Source organism: Temnothorax curvispinosus, unplaced genomic scaffold (genome assembly GCF_003070985.1).
Source record: "Temnothorax curvispinosus isolate PA1 unplaced genomic scaffold, ASM307098v1 QBEX01011515.1, whole genome shotgun sequence".
Lineage (NCBI taxonomy): Eukaryota > Metazoa > Arthropoda > Insecta > Hymenoptera > Formicidae > Temnothorax > Temnothorax curvispinosus.
The window spans coordinates 575,324-598,666 of record NW_020221295.1 but is presented as its reverse complement, the minus strand read 5'-3'; the positions used below and the strand labels follow the sequence as shown (position 1 = coordinate 598,666).

Here is a 23,343-nt window from a genome sequence, read left to right as displayed (position 1 = left end):
ACAATTCTAATATATCAAATTTATATTTTTGTTACAAATATAAGTAATCTTACTAAAATACTGTGACAAACTAATGTTCCATTTATTGTCTCAAGCAATATTTTTGTATAAATGAAATTTACCGTATAATTAATTGTAGTAGTAATTGTAGTCGTCTTTCGAACATGAAATTGATATACTCATTTGATTTTATAGACTGTAAGACGTTACTTTACAAATAATTTCCTAATTACAATAAATCATAAAGCTGTCATTGATTTATCGAATTAGGTGAAGGATCTGATATCTGATGTGTATTATTTGAAGGCACAGTGTTTATAGAACTGAGGCTCTCTTGTTTTATATTAGAACTGTTGAGATTCATGTTGATCACAGTCGTCGATGTGGGATTTTGCATATCTAACTGACTTTGTGCGATATCCTGTAGAGCCGCTTGAATTCGCTGAAGAAGCGCCTCGCCCTGTCTTACCACCTCTTCCAATTGCTCACCAGCCTGTTGATTCTCCTGTTCGAGTCTGCCAAGACTGGCTACTTGTAGCTCCTGCGACGACTCCTCGCTTGGCAAACTTTCTATTAATGTATCTATATCTTTGGCACACCTTGCAATAAGATTCGCAAATAAGGCAGCGTAATCTAAAACGAACGAATTGTGACTTATAATCAACACGTATGTTTAACATAACATTGTATTATCAATATGTATCAAAATATGTAAGAACCTTCTTGAGATTGATGTGGCTGCGGGGTACCGATGCGATCAAAACCGGGAAATTTACTGGGCGTAGAATACTGCTGTAGAATACCGACGCTGTTGCAGAAGTGTTCCGCTTGCTAACATAAAACCGACGTTACTCTAAGCTCGTTAACGACATCGATGTACAATTGAAACAGAAAAAAGAAAAATTGCATTACTTGATTTATGGTGTCTTGCAACTGCGTCAAGCGATCTGCCATAATGCTGAATCAATACTGATTAATACGAATCGCTTAGAATTAATTTGTACAGCCTCTCGTAATGTTCATAACAATCAAAACAAATGGGGAGGAGTTTACCACCTGCCACTGACGTCCTAAAAAAATCTCAGTGCTTCCTAAACAAAAATTCAATGCAATCTATTGAAATCTCACTTTATTTTCTGTGTCTTTTGACCACATTGTCACAACATTCGAAGCTTTGCTTATACCTGTTTTTATTGGGAGAGAAGTTCTAAAACAACAATCTCGCAAACTACAGAACGTCATAACCATAACCTATATACACCTCCGCTCCGCATTTTTAGCACCATCTTGTTAAGCCAAATTCATATTCACAGTATTAAACTCAAGTTACATGGAATTTGTGCGTTGTAAGATTAGATTGGTTGTCTGATGAAAAATTCTCTATTCGCTGGACAAATTTTTCAAAATTAGATTTTAATTTATTAGCTTTATAAGATGTATCTCATAGAGAAATAATAAAACAAAATAAAATAATATAATATAAAATACATACCATTGTTTTGTATATAAATAATTAAATAAGTATGAATTAAATATAAGAAAATTTATATATACTTATATATACATATACATTTATATATACATATATTTTTTTTCTAATGCTGTTCAAGATGAAATAATAAAATTAATATATTTTCTATAATTTTTATTATAATTTGAAAAATAAAACCTAAACGTATGTTCATATAACATTTTTTTTTCATCTTGCACTTCAAATCACTGTGTAATGTCTCATTGACATACAATCAAAAATCACTATATAATACATAGAGAATATTTACATTGTTTAAAATTGCAAGTATGATTGCACTAAATACAATCTTAATTATTATTTCTTAAATGTCAGTTATCATGTTCAGCGGTCGATGATAAATACAAAAATGAGACGCTGCTAAATAATTCTAACACACGCACATGTAATGATTCATACATTTGTCTCACTTGTCGAAATCACACACTGGATCAGAGGGGTCTCGTAATAAAATAGGAGAAGAACGCATCTTAACATAATTTAGCATTTTTCCATTGCATTTTTATAAAATGTTTACATGGGGAAATATTTACAAAAATATGAGTAGGGTGTGATGAAATGTAGAAGACAGGAAAAAGAATAAACAATTCAGTTGAGGGTACCCCGGCATTGAGGAGCTCCGCAAAGGCAAGGGATTTTGTCGTCCTCCAACGGGAATTTATAATCATAAGTAATTTCTTCATTAACTCCTATCGGCTGTTTACTGTAGATAACGATCTTCTTTTGGCTTTCGATCGTGATTACTTTTGCGTAACAATTCGGCTAAAAGAAATAAAGATTTAATAACAATGAAATATATTACTCCACCTCTCTCGCTTCAAGATTAATTAATATTCGACTTTGCTACAAGTCAAATTTTTAGCAATTTTCCAAATTAAATTTCAATTTAAATTAGAAACCTCTTTCTTTTTCATAGAATATATTATATCGCATAGCTAATCAAGCTCAAAGAAATGAATAATCTTAAGTAACTCACATTGCAACTGTGATTTATGAACCTCGCCAAATTTCCGCACTTTGTCGCATCGATAATTGTATCTAAATCGATGCGGAAAAGGTAAGAGCTACCGATTCCAGTGGCTTCGTATTGGGCTTCTCGCAGATCGGCCACAACCGGTCTAACCATTTGTCCAACGTACTCGATAACCATTTCATCGGCCGCGATTGGTTCCATGGCAAACAAGCCCCAATCGTGAATACCAGACTTAGCAAATTTCAATTGTTTTTTACGGAACTAAAACATGGAATTCATATTGAAATGCACGAATCATCGACAATGTTAATAGGTATTGAATATATATTGATATATCCTACCTTTAATTGATTAAACTTAAGGAGATCACTGTCCGTATCAATTCCGAAAGCTGTTAACAACCTACGTTGATTGCTTCGTGCCTCGCGTGACAATGCTTGCATTTTGCCAGTCAATGCTTTAGAATTATTCTTTGGACCATTCATTACACCATCACCTCCAATGTAAGAGCCACCGCTGTCCTCCACGTCGTTAGTGCGCTGTATACTTTGAGCATAATGATGCTGCAAGAATAAAACAATTATTTGCTTCGTCCCTATAAGGATTCTGATTTAAAAAATGATATATCAATATATATATATGCACGTTTCTTAAAACTTTAAAATTAAATTTTTTTTTAGAAAAATGTGCATTTTATAAATATATCAAATGTCAAATTATTTACTTTATGTTTAGCTTTCTCCCTGATGTCAACTTTGTAATATCCTTCCGTTCTAGCACTTCCACTCGCGTGTAATCGAAGCTCGTCCCGTTTCCTCTTCTTTGCAGGACTCGGTACATCCGTCGGCGGATGATCGACCCAATGCGTATCGTTCAACCAGTAACCTTGAGTATCGTCCGCTAATAAAGCTTCGTAACTTCTTCTCAAATATTCTACGTCCTCCGCGTCTATTCCCCTAGTTAAAAATTCGTACAAAATAGCCATTTCCGACATAAGATCTCGTTCTTTGTACGTGACAGTCGGCTCTGGAACCTGCTTAAGAAATTTGTCGTATATATAGTCATTCTGAATATTCTCCTTCTCTCCCACGTGATTCTGATGACTGCTGTGCACTTTCGTGTATTTCTTGGACTTCTGTTTCTCGATTTTGTGAGTATTGTCTTTCGATTTCGTTAATTTGACAATCTTCGGATGTTTTATTTTCATCGAGGCTGGCGGTACACGCATCACCGGTTCTATGGGCTCCGGTTGTACAGGTGGCAACGAATACGAGTGTTCCATGTACACTTGCGAAGCTTGTGAACCAGGCGAACTTGGTGTCCGTTGTCCATTCAATCGAAGCTCCGTCTCCGCTTGATACCTGCTTGATAAAGAACATTGTTATCTCAAGTCATTGATTATCGCAATTAATTCTACAGTAGTAACGCACTACGGTATTATATACAAAAAAATCATTATCTGACAAAAACTTATTTTACAAAAATTATTTAACTGACCTTAATCTTCTGATTTCTAAGCTCTCTTCCTCCGAGTCGGTTGTAGGAATTTCGCTGAACATTTCAATCTTCTCACTATCCTTCAGGATAGGTTCGTCATTGATGTATTTTGCTGACATTGTCTGCAGTGTTCTGATAATGTTAGGTTGCATAGGACCCGGACTCCTGTGCCGTATAATATTGTCCCGTCCAGCCAGGGTCATCAGAGCTTCCGCGGCCGAATTCTCCATTTTTTGCATATCCGGCAACGCCTCCTCCTTGAAGATTGCCATCGGTACAGATTTTATGTCGCTCTGCGTTCCCTTATCCTCTGTGGTTCTCGATATAGCCTTCACTTCCTTGTCCAAGGTTCTACACACGTCAAACGGTTTTTCTTCCGTTACAGACAACTTTTCAGAAATTCTTTCCTCTTCTTTAACGCTTTCGTATCTTATGGGAGAAGATAACGAACTACCCAGATTGTCATTGTCATCAATCTGTGGGAATTCGGTCGAATTTTGATCTTTAATTTTGATATCCGGCACCGGCGTTTCTCTGCCGGTTGGCGTGGGACAATTCAGGGACCTTTGGATCGCGAGTTCCATCAATATATCAGGATCTTCGCTATTACAAGCCAAAGGTCTATGATCGGACATTCGGCTATCTGTATCTTGCTAAAAACAAATCCATTTTAATTAGCATAACTGTCGCAATGTTTTTAAATCACTGCGCTTATTTGCACTCTATACGCACCTCATCCTCAAAGCCTTCTTCATCAGAACTTTCATTCGAACCATCGGAAGATTCACTGGAACTAATCTCCTCGCTACTACTTTCGACCGACGAAGATGTAGTAGATGAAGAAGAGACGGTTGGAAGAGAACTAATCGGTTTTTTCGTTTTTTGTACAGGTGGTACATCCAAATCACTGTCACTTTCAATTGTTTCTATATCAGCGTGACCCGACTGCCGGCTATCCTCATCCTGCGGTAATGGGCTTGGAGCTTTGATCTTGCGCTAGATATAAACAGTAAGTAAATAATAAAGTCACACAGTCTAATGTTACTAAGGAGGAAAGCCTAACAATAATATAAACACATTTTACCCTGAATGAAGGCATCTTTGGCATACTAGCTCTGATACCCAAACCAAAACCGTCATAATTGAGGCCCAATGGTGTTGCTTGCTCCAACAATGATGACAATCCTTGCGGCTTCACATCCTCTTTCGTCGTGTTATTGACAATAATATTATCGCCGCTACCCTGAGTTTGAGTCTTCTCCGATTTCTTTTCGTCCCACCAAACTTCGAACAATTTGAAAGCTGTATTTTCTATCATCTTCTTATTAAAATCCTTCTTTAGAATTTGCTTTAGTTCATTTACAACTCTGCTCAACACTCCATTGATGGTAGGTCCCTAAATAGGAATATTTTAAACAGTTTCCTAATAAACAAATAGCGGCAAAATGCAAAAGTCAGTTTTATATACGTCTACGTAATAATAAATCTTGCCTGTGGATCTTTTGTGATGTTGTAGTTTGCCATAGCATGTAACCGAGATTGAAAAGAAGAATAATAATTTGTTCCTTGATGATTTCCAATTGTTGCCGACAAAGATGCCGTATTAGGTTGATAATGGCTCTGTAAATAAGTCGTTCCACAAGGATAAGGATATTGCGTCGGTCGCGGCCAATTATAAACATCATTAGAGGGATAGTGAGTCAAATGTCCTGGGTAACCAGTTGCCGGATATAGTTGATTCGAAGGTTCAGTCTGCGCTATTACCTGTCAAGAAAATATTTATTAATAAAATAGGCATATACATATACAATGGATACTACATGTAATGGATTTCATATAATAAACTCACTTCCTCGATTTTCTCATCTCCCGAACTTAAAGGACTCAGAGACATTCTGTCGTCGTCAGGTGGTGGAGGCGGAGGTGGTTCCTTGGGTGGCTCCGGTTCGTTATCATCGGGTGCTGGACTGTAACTTCCTAACAACGCCTCGTCTTCACTGGAACTTATGACGCTACCTAAATCCTCATCCACGGAGAACTGACTAATGCTATTCTCGTGAGCTTTCCTTCGTTCCTTATTTCTCTCTACCATCTTGTCGAAACATTGTTTGTATATCTCGCGTGAGAGAAAGGGACTGGGAGGATCTGACAGCATCTCATTGTCAGCGTGTTGAGATTTCCTGTCGTCTTCCGAGTCGCTGCCAAATTGTAAAAAAGGAGGTGCCATTCCGCCGGCTTTGTCCTTCAGCAACATAGCGATTCTCGTATCTAAATCTAATGTCTTGCGAGTTTCGTCGGGAGAATCACGCGGCGTGCTCTTTGCCGTAGTCTGATTCTCCTTTTCCTTTTTAGGAGTGTGATGCGTTTTCGTACTGGAAGTCTTATTATTAATCGGCGTCACATTAGAACCAGCACCGTCCAAATTTGTCGCGTGTTGTTGAATCGGCCAGACGGCAGTCGAGGTTGAATATGCTGCTGATCCAGAATTATTGCCCCACCATACATTTGAGTTTTGTTGAATTGGTATATTCTGGGACACGTTCTGCGGGATGTTAGCTAAGTAGCTACTCGGAGGTTGATGGTGATAATTGCCGTAGTAGAAGTCGCTGTAATTTGTGGCCGGCGTCGAGTTTTGAGAATAATTACTAGAATAATTCAGTTCGCTAGGCGCCGTTCCGTAACCCAAATCACTACCCGTACTGCCACTCGGCGTAGGATAATCCCTATATTTGTTGTATCTTGAATTTTCTACGTATGGCTCTCTGCTCTTTTCCATACTCAGAACTGGTTTTTTACTATTTCTAAAGTCATCTCTCTCCTCGGGCAAAGCCACTTTTTCCACCGGTGTTTGATGTTTTTCTGGCTCAGGTTCCGGCTTCGGTATCTCTTTTTCCACCTTCTTCTCAGGTTTCTTCTCTATGGTTAACTCCTCGAACATCTTCTTGCACTCTTCCCCGAAGGGATCCAAAAAAACCCTCAACACTTTCCCCATCACAGATGTATTATTCAACTTTTCCACACACGCCTTGGATGCCTTGGTCGATTCAAACACCACTCTTGCTATACCAAGGTGTTTATTGGTTATCGGGTGATAATAAATAGTAAGCTCTTCTATAGATCCGAATTTCTGAACCATATTTGTCAAAAATGTCTTATCGATATTGTCGTTTAAATGGCAAAACGTCACTTCCAGCGGCGGAGGCTCTCCGCAATAATTGGAATCAATTTTAAATCTAGGTACAGGTAGATCAAGTTGTTCGAGTCGAGTCCAGATCCTCGTCAATTGCGACCTGGGATCTCGAGGCTGAACTTGTGGATACGTTGGGTCACCCGGAACAGTCCCATCGTATCTGCACAATCTTGCAGCTCCCTTGACTAAAAATGGATCGACTAACAGCTTGAAATTCCTCTGGGTCTTCGGGGTCGCTGGTGGCACGGCTGTGTCACTCTTCTGCGAATGCGTCACGTGGCTGTGGCTGTGCTTCGAAGACGGCTGACTGGAGTTCTGCGACGTGCTCTGCGAACTGCCATGGGAATGGCGATGACGATGCGAGTGCGCATGTGAATGTCCATGTCCATGACCATGTTTCTCCATGCCGTTCATTGCCACCGAGCATCATCCATTCGCATGAACCTCTGTCGTAAACATTTATCCAAACTTTAAATAATATTCGGCAAAATTCGATGAATGTAAATCAACCTACGGTGCAACTAGTATAGCTTGCTCACATCTCTCGACAAAAACCGTGTCTATCAGCGCGAAAAACAAATCGTACACGTTCGCACAAATCGAATTGCAAGTCGGTGCGACACAATTTCCGCACATCACTCGGTTCATCACTTAATTAATTAAACTTCAATTACAAAAATAGCGAATTCGTTGTCGAAACGTTAAGTGCCTAGGTGCCTAGGTATGACTCTCCTACGTCAACAACGCGCGATTACATGATCGCGAGATCGTTCAACAACTCTTTTTATATTATCTCGCGCTCCTACGCGTGCAGACTAGTTTTACAGTTCTTTACGAGGATCCCATTAACGATTCCTTTTTCTCTCCCTTTCATCGTACGCGCGCGACAATGTTAGGGGCAACCAACGATCACGCGGAACCTTGACAACCTCGCCGCTGATCGTCACACGAGGAACGCATCCTCTCGTCGCGCGAACGCGAAACACTCGCTGGATCGATACGATCCCCGGAGCGGCGTTATCGATACAACATCCTCAGATCGAACGAGCGGAAAGCCGTCGCGTCCCGTCCCGTTCGCACCGCAGACTTACACGATGTGGTTCTCGCCCTCTCACCACTCCAGCTTCGGCCTCGCGCGAACGTCGTGCGGTCCCTCGGTCCTCCTCAACGGCACATAACCTCGAAGGCGCTTCTCGGCGCTCCTTCTAGGTTGGATTGCCTGCGCGACGTTGATCCGCCGAGGCCATCCCTCGCCGCGGGATTCTCCGTGCGGAACAGCGTAGCGTAGAGCACCGTCGACGACCCCCCTCGATCGCGCGCCACCGAATCTCGCTCTCTTCTTTACTTTTCTCTCTCTGCCTCTGTCTCTCCCACTATCTTCGCTTCTCCGCTTCAATGTCTCTCCTCTCTTCGTCTTTTCTCTCCCTCTTCTACCAAAACCTTTAGACCCTTATTCAGTTTCGTTCTCTCCTCTCTGCCAGAGATCGCGTAACTTTCGTAACGTCCAGCGACGGTGCGCAACGGCGCGGCGTCCCCGTCCCCGAGCCTGTTCGCTATAATCGCTATCGAGCTATCGAACCGATCGTCCTCTCGACTGTCCCTGTCCCTGTCCTGACTCCTGTCCCGCCGTCGTTTCGCCACCGCTGTCCGCTGATGGTCCGCGGTCGACGCGGTCTCCGGCTGAGCGGGCTGAGAAATGTGACGAAACGTACGAGGAGTCGAGTTTTTCTACCTCTCTCTCTGTCCTTCTCGCTCCCTCGCCGACCGCGCGATTCCCTCTCTTTCTATCTTCTCGACGGGCAGCGCGAGAGCGCGAGGGCGAGTTTGACGCACCTGAGCGTGTTTGGCTGCCGTGTCCGCTCGCGCACGCGAGACGCACTTCGCGCATCCCCCGCGCGCTCGTAAACTCGCTCGCGCGAACGCGTCCTCTTTTTTTACTTTTTTATTACAAGCGCTATCTCTTTCTCTCTCTATCTTTCTTTTTCCGTCAAATTACAGAATTAATTGCTATTACTGGACACCCTTAATTTATTTGATTTCCCTTCGCACTTTCTGAAGAGGATTTTACTCTGAAGATTATAACGCGTGGGGGCCTAGGGGTGACTGTTTCGATCAAACTCCGATTTGCTCCGATTATTCATATACTGCGTCCGATATCCAATAGAAGAATTAGTTTTCTAGAAATTCTACTAAAACTTTTATTTTCCATTTCTATAACCAATGCGGATTAACTTTAATCTCGGTTTATTTTACTTTTTATTTTTTTCGACTTCCTTAAATTTTTAAAAAATAAATACCATTGCTCGTAATGAAGTTTTAAACCTTGTGTCCACGATGCTAGAACTGCGTTCGAGTTTTGGTTTAAGCCAATCAACTTGCAGCTCTTACAGAAAAGTAGCAGTTTCATTGGCTTAAACCGAAACTTCGTAAGACCGTGTTTACATCTAACATCACCTTACCAGATGACATTCTAGGTACCTTTCCGGTATTACGGACGCTTATATATATTGGCTACATTTGCGGCAATACGAATAATGAATAATTTTATATTTCTTTTTTATTTTATATCTGAAATGTTTCTTGCTTGCTGGGATAGCTTTGATAAGTTGTTTAGTTTCAGCAAAATATAAAAATTTACAACACAAACTTCACAGAAAGTTATTTAAAAACTGTGGCTATAAAAAAAGCATCACAGGAGAATTCTATTCAAATTTTAAACAAATTCTTGAAAGAGACATGTGGTTGCGGAAAAAAACCAAGAATTTACTGACGATGTTATTAATGATAGCTTTTGCAATATTTCTAAAAAAATAAGTTTATTGCCCAAAAAAGTCAAATTATGAAAAAAAAGGAACAGAAAGAAGTGTTCAAAAATAACAAAATTATAAATAAATACAATTTTATTTTTATTAGGCATTAACTTCTTTTGTACCAGACAATCTTGTGCACCAGATAATTAATAAAAAAATTAATAATTTTTATATTTAAAAATAGTAGACATAAATTTCATTTGCAAATATATATGTAAACAAAAGTAAACAAAAACTATTCAAATCATCAGTCGTCGTCGTCGTCGTCGTCGACGTCGTTGTCGTCGTAGTCGGCGTCGTCGTCGTCGTCGTCGTAGTCGGCGTCGTCGTCGTCGTCATCGTAGTCGGCGTCGTCGTCGTAGTCGGCGTCGTCGTCGTAGTCGGCGTCGTCGTCGTATGTAAAAACAGACACATGTGGATATTTTTCCGTCCATTGATCAAGTAATTGATCACTTATATTACATTTCTTGAGATAAAATTTCTGCAATTTAGGACAATGTTTCAAAATAAGGGAACACGTATCAGGTGTATCAAGTACCACCTGTTCAAAATATAACGTTTTTAAGTGCCTGCACTGCGCTAATAATTCCAAATTATGATCAGTGAGGTCAGTAAAACACAAATAAATATCTTGCAAGTGTTGATAAGAAGAAAGTAATCTAAATAAACTGTCATCATCAGTAACTGGATATTGGTCTCTGTAACAAAAATCATATAATTAGTACAGTATTTTAATTGCGAAGAAAAAATCATGTAACTTTTTCAAGTACAATTTCAATAAAGAATAAAACACACAATAATGTGTATTTTAAAAGAAAATGTAGCACACGCACACTTACAGGTCAAGGTACACTTTTTGCAAATTCTTACAGTTAGCGAGAGCTTTAATACCCTGAGATGTAAGATCATATGCGTACAGTGTATGTATTACTTCCAAATCACGACACGAATTTGCCAACTCTAGTAGAACTGCATCATTTACCAAGTTTCCCAATTCTACCTCACGTATCCGTGGGTTATTTTGCAGTATTTTGCAAAGCTGTTCAGTTGTAGTTGTCAGACCACAAAAGTATATACGTTCCAAATTACTTAGCCCCTCGAGATACGAAAATTCTTGGTCGCTTATGCAATCACAATAACTTAGATCCAATTCTAAGAAAAATTTACATTAGTTGTTATGCAATTTACTCATAATCTTGACAATTATATACATATACTATATGCATGTACCTTTCAAATTTTTGCATGTCTTTGAAATTTCAAAGGACAGTAGAACAGGATTTAATTGTGTTGAGAAAGCATCTATGTAGCAATGACTCAAGCTCAAATGCGTTAAACGCCTGCCGCAATTATTAAGAAAGTTTACGAAATCATTAACATCAAACTTGCTTCCTGTAAGACCTAATTGTTGCAAATATTCACATCTAGGTGTAAAATAACGAAATAATTTGCACATATATTTGTCACATTCAATCCCTCGCATGTTCAAACGTGTATAGAGTAGAGGATCCCGTGTTGTTAAATTATTGAAGCGCCAATTTACTCTACTCATGCAGCATAACGTTTTCAAATCCAAGTATTTAAATATCATTAGTAATATTTCATCCTACAAAGATAAAATATATATAATATAATACAAAAAATAAATACTTTAATACTCAAAGTACAAAATGTCATTGCAATAAATATTTTGACGAGAAATAGACTTCTTAAAATACTTTACAGGAAGCGCAGATAAACTGCAACGTGATGGCTCCTTATAACTTTTCGATAGAATACGACGCGAATATCTCTGTCCAAGAGGTTGCACATATCCAGGGATTACCTCTTGAGATGCCTTTTTGTGCTTCAAATTACTTTTATAATTAATCCTTTTTATTTCGCTGCAAATATCATCGGAACAAATTGATTTTCATTATTAACAGGAAAAAAGAATTTAAATATTACCTAATGTACAGTAGTAATACCTTTGATAAATAACACAATATTCAGAAAAATTTCGTTGCAGATGAACTATATCCAAATGCGCACTTTTTAAATCTGCTGTTAAATTATGAACATCGTCGTGGTGTCGAGAGTACATGCTGTTAATTCTTTTTAACAGATTACTTAAACTCTCGTTAGTATTTCTAGGAACGATCAAATCTGATGTACCGATAAGCATTACAGCATCCAGTTTTGTATAATAAGATTTACGTGAGCTTTTCTTAAACACTAGTCTGAGCATTTTGGTTTTGAAGTTGCACGGATGCGATAACGGTGGAGAAAATAATCTTGATTCCGGGGGTACAATCTCAGACGATTCATCCCACAACTGTATCCAGTGATTATTGGAATCTTGAGCCAAAATTTTAATTATGCTAGGATTATATAATTCGTAAATAGAGACTCTGACTGGATATACAGCTTCATGAAACTCGATATCTTAAAAATAGAAAATATAATTATACTCTCTTCTCTCAACAAAAGCGTATCTTCTTTAATAATATCTTATTTATTGATTCGAATATTACATACCAATATAATCATTTTCGCCCATCGTCACATGGCCCACTGGATACCATGGAATAGAATAAATTAATAACTCCTCTGAATCATCGTTATATGTCCGCCACGGAGATATTGAAATCTCGGAACCATCCTTTCTCGACTATATTAGAAAATGAAAATGTGTAAAATAGAAAATCTTGTAACATAAATATATAGATAACGATTACTTTGTACAGGACAATAATAGATAATACCAGGAAATACACATACATCTTTTTCTCCAAAAGAACATGGTAAATCAGGTAAATGAAAGTGTTCGCCATAATTTAAAGAATTGGGTGGTCCAATTATGTCAGGGGCAGTATGGAATATGCTAAAACCTGGACGGTTTCTTTTCGAGGTAGCAAATAATCTTTTCTTCCCAAATTGATAGACAAAGTCAACACTATTTTCTTCTCCTACGGATACTCTGCCGATGTAGGGATATCGACTACAACTCTCGCAATTTAAAGATTTATTGTGAGTTGTCATAGTCTCTCTCTAAAAGAAGATAAAAAATATGTATAATAATTTTTTCTTCTTTAGCATATGCTAAAATGCATTATAATATTATATATATTTATAATTATAGCGTTAAGATTATATATATATATAATTATATATATTATAATCTTATATATATAATCTAACAAAAAGTACGTCTTGCTTTCGAGAATTCGCATTGCTAGTATTATATTGACATTATTATATAGTCTGCATGTGTGTGTTGAATATCATTATTGAATAATTTATTATTTAAAAGAAATAACAGTTATTTTTTAATTTTGTTAATGTAGAAAAATGTTCTTCTATAAATCTAAAATATCAGGAGCTCTGTGTTCTTCCACTACCACGTGGCACACACGTGCACAAAAGAAAGAACAAAAAATTACACAATTTTATATTGCTCACATTCGCGATTTAGGTTTAATTTCTAAATGACTATAAAGTTCCATTCTACAATTACAATAGTCGTAGATGTAGACATGTAAGACGCGTAAGCAGTAAACTATTGACTAATGAGATTTTTGTAATCCATGCAAGAATAATCAATTGTAGTTAATCAACTTTTACTGCTTACGTATTACCGCATACTCTTACTGTATCTTTTATCTCATCATTTTCCGATACACGTTATGACATGTTCCACCACGTGGTAATGTGTTTCACACGGTAGAAGAACAGCATACACACACGTTGCACCAAAGAAAAATTGCAAAATGTAAATTGTTTTACGTTCGCTACACTTACGCTTACGCTTTTAAATGACTAAAATTTTCCAAAATATATTTTTTTATGTATTTAATGTATCTTGTATCTCATTTTCTGATATAGGTTGCAGCGATCTAACAATAAGTCGCACAAAAGGTCACACAGTAAATAAGAATTATTAATTATCTACCGGGAATTTAACCCGGAACTGAATCAAAAAATTAATCAGAAAAACTAATTTCTATCGATTTTTCATACTACTTACTGTTTATCAGCAAGGCAATTTTGATTTTTTCCGTAAAAAATGAAAAAATCAAGAAAGAGAAGAATAATGTTGAAACACGACATGCACGCACGTCACGTGGTGAGTAACTGTTGACTGTTGCAAAGAAATGTGAATGTGCAACATACGACATACGACTCTCGCTTGGAAGCGTCAGCCAATCACATTGCGAGCACTACACCTCATTCTCCGGCAGCCGATTGGTCACTACGCGAATCTCGATCAATCGATGAATCGAGATAATCGTTCTTCCCGAACGTTCCGAATCTGAAGTTGTGGTTATCTCAGGTTATCTTCAGCGGTTATTTCGTGGAGCTCCTTCCTTCGGAGAAGCTTGGAGGCAGTCGACTTCCACGACATCGGAATTATCTTAATTGAAAAAATGTCGAACATACAGAACTTCTTCAAGCGTTATCTGCCGGTAGTCAAGGCCGAAGAGGAAGAGGAAGAGGAGCTGGTGGATCCGCAGACAGTGCTTCGTGTAAGTGACAATCGTTACATAATGTTTTGTCTTTCGAACGCGTGCAAATGTGTCGCCGATTTTTCGAAGCAAAGGCACGTTCGATAAGGTTTGAGCCATGATCACGGCTCATATGCATTTTGTGATCGTGTTTTGAAAAATTTTTTAACCGGAAGAAAAAATTTACCAATTACCGACATTCGATTTGGTTTTTAATATAAAAATGACAGTGTTTAATAAAATCGGAAAGAAATACGAGCTTAAACACAATTCCTTTTTACAATATACACGAGTATGCTTTCCTAGTGAAGCAAAACAACTGAATTGAAATCCGATTCAAATTTAAATCACCGTTTACACAGTTATTCATGTCGGAGTTATTAATAAAGAAATCGACATTAAGTATGCTCATGATAATCTAACATTGGTTTGTACCATTTTAATTGACATCTGATTTTTCTTTTTGCAGGAGGAATGCAGTCAACTACCGAAATGTGCCAGTTTCAAGGAGAAATTAGACACATGTAACGACCGTGTCAATTCAAGATCCAACACGGAGGAAACTTGTCTGGAAGAGATCATCGATTACGTGCAATGCGTGGACCATTGCGTCGCGAAGACTCTGTTTAGTAAACTTAAGTAATTGCACATTATATTCCCATAAAGAGCCAATTGTTGTTCGCAATGTTAAAGCTAAAGAATATCTCTCGAGCGTTGTACATATATAATCAAATACTAGTAATAAAAGATTAACTTATTACACATGGAAATTATACCAACACGCGGTTTCCTCTTCATCTGTATTTCAACTCTATGAGATAGTTTTAACAAATCTGAACAATATGTATACAATAGGATACATAAAATATCAATGGCGTACAACTACACACAGACTTTCGGTTCAGTTCACATCTGCCTTTTCTTCGTATAAAAAAATTTTTGGAATGATCTTTCCTTTCATCAGTTGTCGTATATAAATTCTTATTTCAACTATGACGGTTGAAGAGAACCGGTGCCCAGCAATACGTCGAAGCATACGTTGCATACGCGTACCGGCTTGTTCAAGCCAAATTTCAAGATCGGCACATCCTGACCGGAACACTTGCTGCACAAAATTCGTCCACAGTGTCGGCTGAAAAAAGAAAGGAAAATAAGATATATGCCCGTTTGAGAGATCAACATGTTCGATTTTTGTGTTAAAACGATCCGACGGTACCAATGATGCTTGCGCATTGTGAGAGAGAATTTTGTTCCGCACTCCAAGCAGCAATCCTTGTCGGACCACGGCGCTTCTTGCGTCAGGGAGTCCAACAGTCTATATAACAGCTGTTTCGTCGCTACTTGATAGTTGAAGATCGTAATTCCATCTTTATTCATCGAACCTAGGCACGCTCCGGCTTTCACTAGCGTTCTACAAAGATTGCCATTGCCCTTCATGTACGCGATCAACAACGGCGTGTTCCCATCCAAGTCTGAAATATAAATTCAATAGTAGACAGTGTAGACACATATAATATATGATTCAGTTAAGAGAGAGAGATTGCAATGTCCTTCAGAATAATTTTAATCTTTTGAAATAATTTTTGTTTTTTTTACCTGCGTTATTGACTGGATATTGCGACATGCATTCTAAAAATAGGTCGCATATCGTCGCAGCGTTGTCCCTCGCGCATCTAGCTAATTCGTGTAAAGGATTGCGACCCTTGAGATTCACCGCTTCCGCATCCAATGTACATTCGGTCAACAACGTCCGCACTACCGATACATGGCCTTCTCTTACAGCTACGTGCAACGCGTTGTCACCGTCCGCGTTTACCGCGTCAAAGTTGATGTTGTTCTACGCAAAATAAACGGGGATTAGTTTGTCGCGAGATATCGTAGGTGTGTCGAGATCATGACACGACTGTTGATTTAGGTGCTTAGCGCGCTAGTTTCTGTCTTACTTGCAACAACGCGGAAACGACAGTGGCGTGTCCCGCTTTGGCAGCCACATGCAGCGCGGTATTCCTATTTGCATCTGTATCGTTGACACGAGCACCCGCCAAAATCAAACTTCGCACCAACATCTCGTTTCCCGACATGCCTGCGAGATGTAAGGGTGGCGTTTGCGTAACGTCGTGTATTCTCGAATTTACGTCTACCTGAAAAGAGACGATCGGCTGCAGATACTGGCTTTATATACAACGAACTAGCCACGCAAGTTAAATGCAGTACCTGTATCGACAGTAAAAATAGAATGCTCTCCATGTCACCCTTCTGTATGGCAGTATGCAAGAAGTTCCTGCCCTTATTGTCGTATTGTTCGGCGGCCTTAGGTAATCTCTCTAATATCGCTTGTGCAGCTTTGTTGTTGCGGACTGTCAGAGCGGTTGCGAAAGGCGTCAGTCCCTTCTTGTCTCTCTTATTCAGATCTATATTCGGATGATACAGCAGAAGAGAAATGATCTGCGTATGCTGATTCTGTATCGCCACGTGCACAGGTGTTTTTCCCTCCGCGTCGCGGGCATTTACATCGGCTCCATGCTCGATGAGCGTCTGAACGACTTGCTCGAGTCCCCATTGGCAACATAAATGTAACGGCGTGCACTCATCTCTTGCCTCGTCTCCGCCAGCACCGTTTGGACCAGGTCGTCTCGGAGCATTCAAGTCGCATCCACTATGACATAATAAATTGTCATTAAAAAAAAAATAAATTATAATATCTGAAATATTTTAAATAAATTGTTTGTGATAAATCGAATTATCATTTTTTTTCGATTGAAAAAATTTGCGCACCTTCTGATCAGAAACTGTGCGATATCCTCTTTGTTATCGTCGATCGCTCTGTGTAACAACGTTTGCTGACAGCCATCGGGGCCGGGACCCCAACAATCGGTGTCCGCTCCGTGTTTAACCAGGATTGACGCAGTATCTTCTTGATCCGAGTCCAAAGCGTCCCACAACGGGCATCCTATTGAGGTATCTACGCCTCGCCTGCAAAGAGCTTCCACCACTTCGCCCAGTCTACAATGTACGCATAGTTGTAACGGCGTTTCTCCATTGGCTGTTCTGCGCATACAAAATATAATTGTTAATAATTGTAAAAAATTGAGACTATGGTTGCAAGTAGATTTCTGTAAGTTTCAATTATTAATTATTAAACTCACTTTGCATTCATGTCAGCACCATTTTCTAACAGAAATATCGCTGTAGCCGAATCCTCCTTCAATATCGCCTGATGCAACAACGTCAGGCCTTCTTCGTTGCGCTCATTCACGTCGGCTCCAGCTTTTATCACAGCCAACACGATATCTTTACCCTTCTTGAACGGTGCTTTAATAGCCAAGCTCAGAGGTGTCTCATTCGCGTTATTCTTAATAGTTAGCTGCGAATCCGAGCTTGTAGCGTCCAACAGTTCGATGACTATGTCAGTATACAGATTCGAAATGGCGAAATGAATTGCCGCGTCGCCAGTGGAAAGGGTAACGACATCGGTCGGCAGCCCGTTTCTCAGTAGAGCGGGAGTCAGATCTTTTAAGCCGACCCTGCACGCTTCATGCAGTATCGTGAAACCTTCGTTGTTGGTTTTCGTTAAATTGTTATTAGAATTTTCCACTAAGAATAACGCCGCTCCTTCTCTGCGTTCTCGCGTCAAGATATGGAGCAACGTGTCCCCGGTGGCATCGTACGTTGGATTCGGTATAGCGCCCTTAATTAACAGTTTCGACGCGAAGTATTCGTTGAAGGGTTCCGTCTTCATCGCGAAACACAACGGTGTGTCATCTTCGTTCGTAGTTTGATCTACATCTATATTCTTCGCCTCGAGTAACAGATCGAACAGCATCTCGTTTTTCTCCGAAATACAGCTGTGAAGCGCAGTCCTGTAAAAAGACGGAGAATATATATTATTAAAGAACAAAATCATAAGCAAGAAAGGAATAATCTTGATATATTTAGTTATAAACGCTCTACGAATTCTATTTTAAATTCTATCAATCATATAGCTTTTGCATTACTCGAAATATAACGTGAAAGCTAACAATTTTCAAGTAGAAAGTTTTACACAGAGGGTGACAAATTTACCATCCCCTGTGGTCTTGCAAGTTCGGATCGATTCCCGCTTGGAGTAATCTCGATCCAACCGCCAGCATGTTTTCCGTATTGTGCTTCGCCACTAGATGCAAGGCAGTGCAGCCTTCCAGTTGCTTAAGGTCAGCCGCATTCTTCGCGCCCTCGTTAATTCTCACAGCCTCGCACAACTTCTGCACGCTGCCATTGTTCTCCAGCTGCTCGATTATGAATTCGGACGAGTAGGAGTCTCCCTTTAAGATAGCCGAATGAAGGAGAGAAAGACCCCTCGCGTCCTTCGCGCTCAGGTCCGCTCCGTGCTCCACGAGGGTGCGAGCCAGAGACGGCTGGCGAGTTTTCAGGGCAACTTCTAGAGCCGTTTCTCCTTTGTGATCCACAGCATTGACTGCTTTCGGAAGCTGAACATAAAATAGTCGCAACGTTATCATCAAGAAACAGAAGATTATCGAGAGATTCGTCCTCTTCAGCTTGTTTAAAATTGATTTAAAGATTACTCTATAAAACGAGGTGCAATTTCACAGCTTGCAAGTTGCATTTTATCGCCAAAAGCATTTGTATTATAAATCTATACAGTAATGGAATATCTTGACAATAATAAAATAATAAAAATGATATAAAACAACGATGTTATAATTAAACACTTGTTTGCATTTTGAATGAACGTATATTTAAAGTAGCGTTTCAAATATTTTACTTTTGAAAAATAATATCAAATCATAACAACAGTTGTAGAAACTGAGGTTTGAGAGTCACTGCTATCAGCGCGGCTGGTCTCTGCCTGCGTCAGCTGCGTGCGCTCGCGCGTGCACGTGTGCGTGTGTATACGCGCTGGAATGGCACGGACGGTATCGGGTCAGCGTGAAAAAGTGGAGGAAGTATGGAGATTATTTTCTGATATACATGGAAGACCGAAGGAGTATTAAGGCATCGTCGAGGCGGATGACGTGGCCTGCGGTCCGCCCAACCGACCGCAATCGGCCGTCGACCAGTCGTCGTTCCATTGCGTTTCTGATGCGTTGTCGCGCGAGGCGGGTCCGCGACGGTATCTCGTGGTGCGTGTCAAATCAGCAAGCCGTTACGATGCGTCGTTACGCAAACGGTGAAACCCTACGATAGGTGGGCACCGCTTATCCGCTGCTCTATTTGGCGACGAACGTCGATATGCCAGTGCACGCTAATTAGGAAGATAATGAGACCGGAAATAAGTCCAATTTGGAAAGATCATCCAGCGGTGAAATCTAGCGATTTCCAACGAATCTCAAACAGAAGATCTATCGACAATTGAAGGAGTAATTTAATTACCTATAATTGGGGCTTTTAATTCCGTGCAGGATAAGGTTACTTAGGCAAAACATCTGGACGATATCTTCTATCTTAATTGGTTGGTGAAATTTTAATCTTGAAGAGAAAGCAATAAAAATTTCATGTTAAACGTTAATATATAAATGTAATTCAAATATTGTTTCAGATTCTATCATCATTATTATTATTGAAATAAGGTGATCAAGTAAATACCTCATTACTGATTTAAGTAATAATTACTCCTTGATGGAATACGAACGATATCGTGAATAAAATGTACAGCTTAAAGCCAAGTCTGCAGATTATGGTATTATGTATCAGTATTCTACCATGTATGTTTCTTTTTATATTACCGTTATGTAGCAAAAGAACGTGAGATTAATGTCTTGAATGTTTTATAGACATTTCACCAGGACAGGCGGAAGGTATTTCGTGTTTCAAGTGTCTCATGACGCTCGCAAATCCGGATGATACAGAAATGCTTTGTTCCCATTTCGATGGGAGTGCCAAATTCCAGGTGTTTTGTCCGACTTCGACACTTTGTATGAAGAGAACTGTTGAATACAAGTCTAAAAGTAGGTAGATGACTATCGCAGGCGTTACCGCTAAGCGATAGCGCAGACAATTTGTTTATCGAGCTCCTTCTTTCAGCATCTATAGTGACCACTGTTCAGCGAGATTGCGCGCCTCAGAAATATACTTCTCACACTTACAATGACGCCGATAAACAGTGGTACAAAAAGGAAGAGGTCATAACATCCGCTTACGAGGAGGGTTGTTTTATTGGAGAACACAGAGGCGCACCTACTGGCCCACCCGAATACTGTTTTTGCAGTTTCCACTTGTGCAATTCATCTCCCCCGCAAATTGGGACGTTTAACAAAGTATGTGGGGCGATATTAGCGCTGCTAATTGTAAGATTGTTGTAAAACTTTATAGTTTATCGCACATAATGTGTTTTTTAAAAGAAAGTGCAATTCGTACGAAAGTTTTGTGTGCACAAGACAAGTAAGGCTCTCCTGTTAATTATGGAGTGCAGAGATCCTTCGTAACAAATTGCAAATATCATACAATACAGAATTACAGGCCTATCCAGTAAGAATGACCATAAACAATTAACATGTTTCGTACAATTGTTACATTAAATAATTTATTTTTAATTTTGTAATTTCCGAATTTCTATTTCGATATTTATAATTTGGAATAATACATGCTTTTGAATGCAAAAAAATGTTTATCAGGAATTAAAGAAAGTATTCTGGAGTAATCTTTCTTAATTTATAGTTAGAAATATTTTATATCTAGTATCTCTATACATAAGCACTGCCAAAAAGTAAGACCAAAACTGTCATTTAATGTTCATAAACAAAGCATACTTTGTGCATGCAAGTACTTAACATTCAAACTCGAGCTGTGAATATTGATTATAATAATATTGCCACATTTAAGATATTTAACACAATGACAAATTATAATATTAAATCTCTGTACTTTAGCAGTACAATATTTTCATATTATGTTCATATGCATTGTATGAATTATGTAAGTAATTATGTAACAGATGATTTGAAATTACTTCAATAAAATTTATTTCAATGCATATTGCGTCACGTTTGGGCTTTCAATGATCAAGAGGCAGGAGAAGAGAACTCTTACCTCAGCATTGTGTTCCACCAAGTACAGAAACACGACGTCCTCGCGCATCAAGCGTACCGCTGCGTGCAAAGGATATTTACTCTTGGTTTGCAGTAACTTGTACAACAGAGAACCTGGCATTTCCTTAAAGTCCTCGCCCGTCAGATCTTCCTGCAAGATGTATGAGTATTTTAGGTATAAGGTTAATAGCTTTACTCCGACAATTGTGATCTTACCCAATGTGCTGAAATTAAGGAGCTGCAATGCTCTTTCAATTTCAGAGTGCCCAGTTCCTCGGCAGCCGAGTACAATCCCACACAATTCTTCAATCCCACCGTCCCAATCAGATACCTTTCGCACTGATCCACCAACTCGGACAGCTGAAAACCAGCCGCCGCTTTCATCAAATCCAACGTCAAGTGTTCCTGAGCCACTTTGCCTGTGTAAATCCATTTCAGCAGCACTAACGCAACGGCGTTGCTTAAATTGCTCCAATCTGGGAACAATCGTGATAAACATAACAATGTAATTAAAGTAAGAACAAGACACGGACGAATATGCGACGATATACAAGCTTATCTAACCTAAAACGGTCTTTTCGACAAGGGCCGCGTCGCTGAAGAAATCAGTCCTGGCAGACAGCACGAATTTGTGTGCCGGTATCTCTTGGTCGGTCAGTTTTATACTTATATCACTGAAAACACAATTTTCGGAATCAGAATCCTTAATTCTCTACGTTATTGTTATTACAAAAAGACGGCTGAGATTTCAGGTTATACGCGTAAGGGATACCTGTAACGATGCTGACAGTACAAGGATGCCACCGTCGCCAGGAGTCTGCCGGCAAATCCGCCCTCCTGCTTCTCGGCCGTGGCGACGGCGTACTCCCGTTGCAGCTCCGCGTTCGAGTTGTACAAATTGACGTATTGCTCCCGCAGCAGGGCCAGATGATGCTGCCACTTCTGCGCCTCCGTCGGGTCCTCTGAAACGGATCAGCGTCCGTGTGAGAACGCGTGAACTTGGCGAGGACGGCCAGGTGCCGAAAACTTACCCATGATCGAAAGAGAAGGGGAGAGAGAGAGAGACAGAGACCGTCACGTCCGACGTTCCGAACTCGGTGCTATTCGACGCGACGTTATCGTTTGTGGCGCGGGCCCGCCGCGCGTTAACGCACGCTCATTAGCACGCGCACGGGATCCGTCGGCGAGGAGAGACGCGAGAAAAAAAAAAGGAGACGGCCGACGACGAGCGAGATTCCGAGGGGAGGATCGTCGGGCCCTCGGGAGAACGCAGAACGCCGCCGCGGCACACCGCACATGTGTCGCGCACACACACTCACGCCCACGACGTCATTACGGAATCTGTCATCGCACGCGCTCGCACGCACGCACACGTGCGCGACGAAGAGAGACGACTTGAAAGAGAAAGGGAGAGAGCGGCTGTTCCCCTCCTCTTCTTGACAGTGAATTATCAAGGATTTTTTACAGATCGCTTCGCTCAGCGCTTCTACGAATAGATTGGAATAGATAATGAAAAGTGGCGCGATCGCGAAGTCGCTCGTCACGCGGAAAAGAGACGAATGTATTCGGAGGAAAGACATTGCAGTGATGATGGGAGGGAGCGACGAGGAGCGCAATTAGTTAAATGGTCTTTAAATTTAAAGCCGCGACGTTGCGCAAAGTGACCAATGAAGAAGACGCCTGCATTGGCCACCATATGATCACAATTGAATGAAGCGATATGAATCGTTTTGCGAGAGTGTTAATTAAGGCTGATTTTCACGTGTCTGGGGTCTGGGGCGAGCGATTTGGAATAAATCGGAATTGAAATCCAAAAGCTAAAACGTTTAACGA

At 39.8% G+C, this 23,343-nt stretch overlaps 6 protein-coding genes across 8 annotated transcripts; 2 read left to right on the top strand and 4 right to left on the bottom strand.

The window, feature by feature from the left end:
• Positions 1-58: 58 nt before the first annotated feature.
• On the bottom strand, positions 59-1,309 carry LOC112461561 (mediator of RNA polymerase II transcription subunit 21). The gene is made up of 4 exons (XM_025026846.1): positions 1,185-1,309; positions 913-1,091; positions 720-831; positions 59-633 (listed from the first exon to the last, which is right to left on the bottom strand). The coding sequence occupies exons 2-4, from the start codon at positions 952-954 to the stop codon at positions 251-253; spliced, it is 537 nt and encodes a 178-aa protein (XP_024882614.1). The 5' UTR covers positions 955-1,091; positions 1,185-1,309; the 3' UTR covers positions 59-250.
• A 692-nt stretch (positions 1,310-2,001) lies between these two features.
• On the bottom strand, positions 2,002-9,001 carry LOC112461555 (histone-lysine N-methyltransferase SETD1). 2 transcript variants are annotated; one of them, XM_025026840.1, is made up of 10 exons: positions 8,283-9,001; positions 5,851-7,637; positions 5,493-5,765; positions 5,086-5,397; positions 4,734-4,997; positions 4,002-4,654; positions 3,229-3,865; positions 2,846-3,067; positions 2,508-2,765; positions 2,002-2,293 (listed from the first exon to the last, which is right to left on the bottom strand). In XM_025026840.1, exons 2-10 carry the CDS (start codon positions 7,603-7,605, stop codon positions 2,120-2,122), a joined length of 4,548 nt encoding a protein of 1,515 aa, XP_024882608.1. In that variant the 5' UTR covers positions 7,606-7,637; positions 8,283-9,001; the 3' UTR covers positions 2,002-2,119. The 2 variants fall into 2 exon arrangements, with proteins under 2 accessions (XP_024882608.1, XP_024882607.1); XM_025026839.1 differs by having other exon boundaries at positions 5,851-9,001.
• A 1,594-nt stretch (positions 9,002-10,595) lies between these two features.
• On the bottom strand, positions 10,596-14,105 carry LOC112461523 (F-box/LRR-repeat protein 4-like). 2 transcript variants are annotated; one of them, XM_025026787.1, is made up of 8 exons: positions 14,008-14,105; positions 12,762-13,031; positions 12,519-12,651; positions 11,969-12,425; positions 11,725-11,884; positions 11,232-11,607; positions 10,984-11,153; positions 10,596-10,699 (listed from the first exon to the last, which is right to left on the bottom strand). In XM_025026787.1, the coding sequence occupies exons 2-8, from the start codon at positions 13,020-13,022 to the stop codon at positions 10,679-10,681; spliced, it is 1,578 nt and encodes a 525-aa protein (XP_024882555.1). In that variant the 5' UTR covers positions 13,023-13,031; positions 14,008-14,105; the 3' UTR covers positions 10,596-10,678. The 2 variants fall into 2 exon arrangements, with proteins under 2 accessions (XP_024882555.1, XP_024882554.1); XM_025026786.1 differs by lacking the exon at positions 10,596-10,699 and having other exon boundaries at positions 10,734-11,153.
• Positions 14,106-14,271: 166 nt separating this feature from the next.
• On the top strand, positions 14,272-15,245 carry LOC112461522 (cytochrome b-c1 complex subunit 6, mitochondrial). Its single transcript, XM_025026785.1, has 2 exons — positions 14,272-14,506; positions 14,955-15,245. The coding sequence occupies exons 1-2, from the start codon at positions 14,408-14,410 to the stop codon at positions 15,126-15,128; spliced, it is 273 nt and encodes a 90-aa protein (XP_024882553.1). The 5' UTR covers positions 14,272-14,407; the 3' UTR covers positions 15,129-15,245.
• A 26-nt stretch (positions 15,246-15,271) lies between these two features.
• Positions 15,272-22,694, bottom strand: LOC112461519 (rabankyrin-5). The gene is made up of 13 exons (XM_025026782.1): positions 22,542-22,694; positions 22,283-22,472; positions 22,075-22,184; positions 21,727-21,986; positions 21,512-21,661; positions 18,548-18,951; positions 17,632-18,345; positions 17,261-17,533; positions 16,700-17,141; positions 16,429-16,626; positions 16,082-16,322; positions 15,702-15,957; positions 15,272-15,617 (listed from the first exon to the last, which is right to left on the bottom strand). The coding sequence occupies exons 1-13, from the start codon at positions 22,543-22,545 to the stop codon at positions 15,476-15,478; spliced, it is 3,384 nt and encodes a 1,127-aa protein (XP_024882550.1). The 5' UTR covers positions 22,546-22,694; the 3' UTR covers positions 15,272-15,475.
• LOC112461521 lies at positions 19,339-21,455 on the top strand. The gene is made up of 4 exons (XM_025026784.1): positions 19,339-19,934; positions 20,022-20,187; positions 20,257-20,430; positions 20,507-21,455. Exons 2-4 carry the CDS (start codon positions 20,130-20,132, stop codon positions 20,782-20,784), a joined length of 510 nt encoding a protein of 169 aa, XP_024882552.1. The 5' UTR covers positions 19,339-19,934; positions 20,022-20,129; the 3' UTR covers positions 20,785-21,455.
• Positions 22,695-23,343: the final 649 nt, after the last annotated feature.